The sequence below is a fragment of the Lactuca sativa genome, chromosome 6 (genome assembly GCF_002870075.4).
Source record: "Lactuca sativa cultivar Salinas chromosome 6, Lsat_Salinas_v11, whole genome shotgun sequence".
NCBI classification, from domain to species: domain Eukaryota; kingdom Viridiplantae; phylum Streptophyta; class Magnoliopsida; order Asterales; family Asteraceae; genus Lactuca; species Lactuca sativa.
Genome location: NC_056628.2, coordinates 37,527,361 through 37,536,096, shown reverse-complemented (window position 1 = coordinate 37,536,096; position 8,736 = coordinate 37,527,361). Strand labels below are relative to the sequence as shown.

Genomic DNA, 8,736 nt, shown 5'->3' with positions numbered 1-8,736 from the left:
TTTTCAGGTTTTACTCACGATATCCTAAAAGTTTGTAGCGTAGCAGTACTAGATTTTATTGGAAATATGTTATTCAGTTATAAATTAAGTGTTCAAGTCTTATTTGAAACAAAAGATATAATTTATAAATAATGTAAAGAATGTATGCATTTTCCTTTCTACGGAAAAAAAAAATATTTTACACTGTGAATAGTAATATCCACTTTATTGTAAAAACAAAGGATAATGATTTAAAATTGTAATATTGATTTGTATATATTTGGTTAGTGATTTTTTTTTATATTTACCCCTTCAACTTGTTTAAATTGTACACATTCAATCGTTATAAGCAGTTACTTTAGGTAAGCAAGGAAAAGTGACTTAATAGAGTAATATATTTCTTACTTTGTACACATTTAGTCATTATTATTTTTTTTATTTCAAAATAAGTTTTTGTTGTTTTTGTACACGTTTAATATTTATAATCAAATTTTCAGGTTTTACTCATAACTAACTACATAAATAATTAATGATGTGTTCCGAGTTGTTTATTCTTATGACCACCACGTCCTCGACTGCTTGGTTGTTTAGGTTTTGATATAGACGATTAAAAGACAACTTAAAACTTGAATATTTAAATGGTAATTATAAGTGTTTAAATTAATATGTATTTTAAAAAGAAAAAATATTTAAATTAATGTCAAAGTTCTATGATGAAATTAAACTTTTGGTTACCTTAAATATTAACTTGGTGATGATCTGTTTTTTATTTAATAATAGCATTTCTTATTTGATTATACATATATGTATTATAATACCATAAAAGCTCATTTTATTCCCGATATATTTAATCTAACAGCGTATATATGACCTTTTGTAACTACAAGATTCGCAAAAGACGATGACTTTAGGTAGTATGTCTAACAGATCAACACTTCCAACTTCCAACAGTTCCCACATTTCCACTCCTCGCTTTCCGTAGATAAATTTGCTTACCTCCACCGCTATAACAAAAATGGAAGACACCCAACTTCAACTTACTTCCACAGAAACAAAGGAACAACAAAATCAAAGACTGGTTTTCGCTGTGAACGGAGAACGCTTTGAGCTCTCCAGCGTCGATCCTTCAACCACTCTGCTTCAGTTCTTGCGTTCTCGTACTCGTTTCAAGAGTGTTAAGCTCGGTTGCGGTGAAGGTTTGGTTTTAACTAACTCTCTGTTTGTAAGTTCGTAGATTGTTTGTCTACTGATTAATTCGTTCTTTTAATGTGTGTGTGTGTGTGTGTTTTTCTTGGTGGTTTGGTATATATCAATTTATAAAGATTCTGTTTATGGGTTAAATTGGATGTTTGTTCATATGGGTGGAGCATGAGGTTTTGCATCTATTCGTTGACAAAAAATTAGTACCTATAAAGCTCTATTCTGATGGCGACTTTTTTATACTTCACGAATATATTATAGTATGAATGAAGTTGAAGGATCGATTCGAACCTTAGAAAGACATTTCTTTGAAGTCAACTTAGATAGTTAAACAATGATTTTTTGGGAATTTTAACTCGTTTTTCCATCAATTTGAACCTTTTGCATATTACGAGTTTCACGATTGTAGGTGGTTGTGGTGCTTGTAATGTTCTACTGTCGAAGTTCGACTCCAACCTCAAACAAGTCGAAGATTATACAGTGAGTTCATGTCTTACACTTGTTTGCAGCATAAACGGGTGTTCAATCACTACAACCGAAGGACTTGGGAATAGCAAAGATGGATTCCATTCCATTCATCAACGTTTTGCTGGTTTTCATGCATCTCAATGTGGGTTTTGTACTCCAGGAATGTGTGTTTCACTCTTCTCAGCACTTGTCAATTCGGAAAAAAACGATCATCCACAACCCCCTCTTGGATCCTCCAAACTTACTTCCTCAGAAGCTGAAAAGTCAATTTCTGGAAATCTTTGCAGATGCACTGGTTATCGATCTATTGCTGATGTCTGTAAAAGTTTCGCATGTGATGTTGATATGGAAGATTTAGGGTTTAATTCATTCTGGAAAAAGGAAAAGACTCCAGATTCCAAACTTCTTAAACTACCCTTTTATGATCCAAAAAAGATCTGTACGTATCCCGAGTTTTTGAAAAACGAATCCAAGTCCCCTATGCATTTGAAATATCAGAAAAGATCTTGGTATACTCCAGTTTCTATGAAGGAGCTACATAACTTGTTGGAATCCACTTCAGCTGAAAAGGGTAAAATGGTAAAGTTGGTAGCTGGTAACACAGGTATAGGTTACTATAAAGAAGTGGACCCATATGACAAGTACATTGATCTTAGATTTATCCCTGAGCTTTCTACAATCAAAAGAGCAGACTCACAGATTAAAGTTGGAGCAACTGTTTCAATCTCTAAACTCATCTTTGCCTTGAAAGAAGAAAGAGATGATGATGATGATGATGATGATGAAGGGGACATGGTGTTCCAGAAAATTGCTTCTCATTTGGAGAAAATTGCTTCTGAATCTGTTAGGAATTCAGCAACTATAGGTGGAAATTTAGTAATGGCTCAAAGGCATGGATTTCCTTCAGACATTGCCACTTTACTTGTTGCTGTGAAATCAGAAGTTACAATCATGAATGGGATAAAAAAAGTTCTTACATTAGAAGAGTTTCTAGCACAACCTGCTTTAGATTCAACAACTTTGCTTATGAGTGTTCATATTCCATTCATGAAACCAAATAAAAACGGTTATAACTCAGACAAATCTGACACTAAACTATTATTTGAAACTTATCGCGCTTCCCCACGCCCTCTTGGGAATTCCTTAGCTTATTTAAATGCTGCTTTCTTGGCTGAAGTTTCACCATATAAGAGTGGCAATCATGTAATTAACAACATACAGTTAGCTTTTGGTGCTTTTGGGAATAAGCATGCAATAAGAGCAAACACAGTTGAGAATTATCTTCTTGGAAAAACGTTGAGTGTTGGATTGTTGTCTGAATCTCTCAAGTTACTAAAAGCTAATATCCAACCAGAAGATGACACATCACATTCTGCTTATCGATCAAGCTTAGCTTCTAGTTTTCTCTTTGAGTTTCTCTTTCCTTTACTTGATTCTGATGCCTCATATATAAAAAGTTCAAGTTTGACATCTGATCATTATGATGAAAAAAGAACATTGTTGTCATCTTCAAAGCAGGTGTTGGAATCTAGCCATGAACATTATCCTGTTGGTGAACCGATTATAAAAACGGGTGCTTCAATCCAAGCTTCTGGTTTGTTGTTCTTCACTCAATCAACAAATATTCTTGTTAGTTGGATTTAACTTATGAAGTGGCTTTAATTTACTCATCATATACAGGTGAAGCTGTATTTGTGGATGACATTCCTTCACCATTAAACTGCCTTCATGGAGCATTCATCTACAGCACAAATCCTTTAGCATGGGTAAAAGGTGTTGAAGTGAAGAAAGATGTACATGGTGTTGTTTCATTTCAAGATATTCCAAAAGGAGGAGAAAACATAGGAGCCAAGACTTTATTCGGTCCAGAACCTTTATTTGCAAATGAGTTAACTGAATGCACTGGACAACGTATAGCATTTGTGGTATTTCACTTCTCTTAAATACATCATCATCTTCTCTTTCACTTCATTATTCTGAAAGAAATCAAAGTTTTAGGTGGCAGATTCACAGAAGAATGCAGATATTGCAGCTGAAACAGCCATGGTTGATTATGACACTCAAGACTTAGAACCACCTATATTAACTGTTGAACATGCTGTCGAGAATTCAAGCTTTTTTGAAGTCCCTTCATTCATATATCCATCACAAGTTGGTGATTTCATAAAGGGAATGGCTGAAGCTGATCATAAAATCCATTCTGCTGAGGTACAGAATCTACAGATCATGATCAAACTAGTTGTTGAGAATATGAGAATTATTCTTTTTTTAGTGTTCATTTGTTATATACAGATCAAACTTGGATCACAATACTATTTCTATATGGAGACACAAACTGCATTAGCTGTTCCAGATGAAGATAACTGCATGGTGGTGTATAGTTCCATTCAGGTCCCTGAGTTTGCACAAAGTGTAATCGCACAATGTCTTGGAATTCCTGAACATAATGTTCGTGTGATTACAAGAAGAGTTGGAGGAGGATTTGGTGGAAAAGCTATTAAAGCTATGCCTGTGAGTATTATTAAAATATTGATTCAAATCCGTTTTTTGATAGTATTGAAAATGTTATGTCATGTATGTTGATCATAGGTTGCAACAGCATGTGCACTTGCAGCATACAAATTAAATCGCCCTGTGAGAACGTATGTGAACAGAAAGACAGATATGATAATGGCAGGAGGAAGACATCCCATGAAGATAAACTACACTGTAGGCTTCAAATCCAGTGGAAAAATCACAGCTTTACACCTCGATATATTAATCAATGCTGGAATTTCTCCAGATATAAGCCCAGTGATGCCATGGAATATGTTGGGTGCACTGAAGAAATACAATTGGGGTGCTTTATCATTCGATTTTAAAATCTGTAAAACAAATCATTCGAGTAAATCTGCAATGAGAGCACCAGGAGAAGTGCAAGCGTCTTTTATAGCTGAAGCAGTTATAGAACACGTTGCATCTGTTGTTTCCATGGATGTTGGTTGTGTAAGGGAGAAAAATTTTCATACATTCGATAGCTTGAAAATGTTCTATGGAGTTGATAGTGTTGGTGAGTTTGTCGAATATACTTTGCCAACAATATGGGATACGTTAATGAAATCATCAAATTTCAATGATAGAGTCGAAACGATAAAGAAGTTTAATAAGTGTAACACATGGAGAAAAAAGGGTATTTCTCGAGTTCCCATTTTGCATGAGGTGTCGCTAAGGGCGACACCTGGAAAAGTGAGTATTTTAAGAGATGGATCCATTGTCGTAGAAGTAGGTGGGATTGAATTAGGTCAAGGGCTATGGACAAAGGTGAAACAGATGACTGCGTATTGTTTAAAAGCAATTCAATGTGAAGGAGCTGATGGAAATCAGCTTTTGGAGAAGATACGTGTCATACAAGCAGACACATTGAGTATGATTCAAGGAGGGTTTACAGCTGGAAGCACTACATCTGAAGCCAGCTGTGAAGCAGTTAGACTTTGTTGCAATGTTTTAGTTGAAAGACTCGTGGGTTTGAAAGAAATATTAGAAGCGCAAATGGGTTTTGTTAAATGGGATTCCCTCATTCTGCATGCAAACATGCAATCTGTAAATTTATCAGCAAGTTCGTTTTTTGTACCTGAGTTTAACTCCATGAGATACATTAACTATGGTGCTGCTGTAAGTGAGGTAATTAAGTTACATGAACAAAATATTATATTCGTTTTATAAAAAATGCTAATTTTCAGGAAAAAAAATAGGTGGAGGTAAATCTTCTAACTGGAGAAACGAAAATCTTGCAAGCAGACATTGTATACGATTGTGGACAAAGCTTGAATCCTGCTGTGGATTTGGGACAAGTTGAAGGCGCTTTTGTTCAAGGAATTGGTTTTTTCATGCTTGAAGAATATTCGATAAACTCTAATGGGTTAGTGATTGCTGATAGCACATGGACATATAAGATACCCACAATTGATACGATACCTAAGCAACTTAATGTGCATATACTAAACAGTGGACATCATAAAAAACGTGTCCTCTCTTCAAAAGGTATGTCAAAGAACTGAACTTTCATGTTCTTTAAAGGATTTGTCAAGTTATCTAATTGTTATTGTTGTTGTGAGAGATGCAGCTTCTGGTGAGCCACCTTTACTTCTTGCAGTTTCTGTTCATTGTGCAACTAGAGCTGCCATTAAAGAAGCAAGAAACCAAGTACGTTCATGGAAAGGGTTAGAGGGTTCTGATTCAATTTTCCAGTTGGATGTTCCTGCGACTATGCCTGTGGTGAAGACACTGTGTGGACTAGATAATGTCGACTTGTACCTTCAGAGCTTGATGTCAAGTTCTTGAAAATGTTACATGTCTCCACAATGGATAGGGTTTACCGAGACAAATACAACAAAGTAGTGAGTTTGAGTTCCTGTGCTTGCATCGGTTTCTCTTTAGATCGTTTGATATTAATATGCATCATCATCAATAAACATTATAAGTTAAAATAAAGTCAATGTGTCAATCATGTTTCTTGATCATGATCTGTAAAAAGTTTGGTAGATTTAGAATGGAATCTATATTTTATTCATGTTTCTTGAACTTATTTAGGATGAAATATAAAATAATCTTTGGGTAAGAGGCATAGTTTAAGTTGGAGCTCCAAAACCGAGAAGTAGATGTAAAATCATTTCTTCCGAAATACATCATACTAAGTTTAAAAGACGAACTTTTTGTTCTACAAAACTAGGGGCAACAAACATTTCGAGTCGTGCCGTGATTGTTGGGGTGTGAAGACTTGATCATAATGGAGAGGGAGAGAATGTCCTCCTCATGAGAGAGTGAATCCCCTCCTGGTGAGAGAATGACCGGACATTTGGCAAAGTGACCAGACACTTGGAGAATGCACGAAAGCATTTGACTAATGCACTCCAGACGTCAGCTAAATGCACTCTAGTTGTGCCAAATGTGCTCTTGTGCTTGTAAAGGCTTTGCCCAATGCCAAATGCGTTCATAGCCTTCTAATATTTTCTACATTGATGCTGAATATTCCTAGGTGAGATGAATGCACTGCATGGATTTGTTTACACCTCTAGAATGTGCTCTATGCATGGTGAATGCACCCCATCCACAGAGAATGTGATGTCTAGGTACATGGCAGGTGACCATACACATCCCTCAAGATTGAAAATTCTAGAAGTAGTTGCATAACATCATATGATTGACTAATCCCATTTAGGGCCTAATTATTGATGGGCCTGGCCCATCAGAATTAGGGAATCCCTATGCTCACTTATAAATAGGTACTCCCATCTCCTTCAACATCTGTTTGAGACGTGCATGTATGAGTGTACATATTTTAAGAGATCAATCATTGTGATGTTGAGAACATATCATTTCGAACAGTTTGTTAGTAAGAGAGGTTCATTTTGTTTGAGAGCTCAAGTGAGATGCAACATTTTGTCAGTGATTGTAATTGTTCTTGGAAGATTATTAACATCGTCATTTCTCTCATTCGCCCGTGGACGTAGGTCACATCGACCTGACCATGTTAAATATTGTTTCTAGTTTTATAATTTTTCGATTATTGTATTTCATAAAAAAAAAATAAATAAAAAAAAAAACTATTTTTGTTTTACATAAATCATTTATCGTTTGTTTGAAGTTGCTTAACTTGTTTTGTTGAATCCCAACAAACTGGTATCATAGCTATGCCTAAATATGAGAAAGTTAGGATCGAAAAATTTGAAGGTCATGATTTCAGATTCTGGAGAATGCAAAATCGAAGACTATGTCTACTAAAAGAAATTACATGAGCAACTGACTTGAAAGAAACATGAAGCAATGAAGCAGGAATGAGACATTAGATTGGTAAGAACATGGAGTGATAAGGTTATCTTTGGCAAAGATTGTAGCTTACAACGTTGTCAATGTGAAGACTACCTACAATCTAATAAATGTGTTGTATAATATGTACGAAAAAAACTTTAACATTGTATAAGATTTTCTTAGTTCGACAGTTGGTGAATCTAAATATGAAGGAGAACGGCTCGGCGACTGATCATGTTAATGAGTTCAATTCAATTATCTCAAGGTTGTTTTGATTGATATGGTATTCAAGGATGGAGTCCAAGCATTGCTACTATTACATCTTTGCATGTTAGTTAGTCCAGTACAATGACATCAGTTAAGTGTTAAGCTAACATTTGAAGGCATTCAAGATGCTCGAGTTATCGTAAGTATCGCATTACTTTGGCTAAACCCAAACTGACATGTTGGTTATGACACTTCTCCACATAGAAAGGCTATTAATTAAATGTGTTTTTTTTTCATGGGTGACATGAGATTTATATTTCTATAAACGATGTTTTTTTATTTAGTTATAGCAGTTTATTTCCCTTTTGGGAAATGACCTTTTTTAAACCTTTTTAAAACTCAATTTTATAAAAATTATAAATATCAATTTTGTCTGCAAAATTCATTTGTTAATTTTAAACAATCATTGTTTGTGTTTCCAATTTAGTTTTAACCAATCATTCAACAAATAAAAATAAACACGACACACATACAAACAATAACAATAACATTTGCATCAATCCTATGTGTTTTTCCTATGAGTCAACATGTAGAAAAACATGGTCATTTGTAGGGACAAAATAACCACATGGATTCACAGCACCCACTTGCTTCGTCGTCAACTCTTGATGGCCTGATGGTACTCCTTGAGACTTTAATCATGGTCCTCGTTTCGTAGCCTTCAGTCTTCTTTTATTATATTTACTATTCTAGTACATTTTCTTAACTACTCTATTACAATATAAATTAGACCAAACACATAAATTTTGACATTTAATCTTTGATCTTTGTTCATAATTTTTTTCTCTATTAAAAGTAGTTTTACATCCATAAAATTATAAACACGTTATATATAATTATTTTTATGGTATTTATGTGAAACCATCCAAATAACTTATATACTATTGAACTAAAATATTTAGTAAACAAAACCATTCAAACAAAACTAAATTTTTTATTCTAAAACTGTGCGCTATAATGTGTGTAGTTCATTGTAACATCCTCAAATTGGATCTAGGTGTTTTGCTCTTTTTGATAAGAAATAAATTTTTGAGA

The 8,736-nt window shown here is 34.4% G+C and overlaps 1 protein-coding gene across 2 annotated transcripts; it reads left to right on the top strand.

Annotated features, from left to right (window-relative positions):
* Positions 1-862: 862 nt before the first annotated feature.
* Positions 863-6,244, top strand: LOC111894058 (abscisic-aldehyde oxidase). 2 transcript variants are annotated; one of them, XM_023890132.3, is made up of 8 exons: positions 863-1,175; positions 1,589-3,241; positions 3,328-3,572; positions 3,646-3,855; positions 3,940-4,158; positions 4,237-5,307; positions 5,379-5,667; positions 5,750-6,244. In XM_023890132.3, the coding sequence occupies exons 1-8, from the start codon at positions 995-997 to the stop codon at positions 5,965-5,967; spliced, it is 4,086 nt and encodes a 1,361-aa protein (XP_023745900.1). In that variant the 5' UTR covers positions 863-994; the 3' UTR covers positions 5,968-6,244. The 2 variants fall into 2 exon arrangements, with proteins under 2 accessions (XP_023745900.1, XP_023745901.1); XM_023890133.3 differs by having other exon boundaries at positions 1,067-1,201.
* The last annotated feature ends 2,492 nt before the right edge of the window (positions 6,245-8,736 follow it).

Coding starts and splice junctions, on each gene's coding strand:
- LOC111894058 (XM_023890132.3), top strand. CDS start 995: ATGGAAGACACCCAACTTCAACTTACTTCCACAGAAACAAAGGAACAA. Junction 1,176..1,588: donor TAAGCTCGGTTGCGGTGAAG/GTTTGGTTTTAA, acceptor TCACGATTGTAG/GTGGTTGTGGTGCTTGTAAT. Junction 5,308..5,378: donor ATGGTGCTGCTGTAAGTGAG/GTAATTAAGTTA, acceptor GAAAAAAAATAG/GTGGAGGTAAATCTTCTAAC.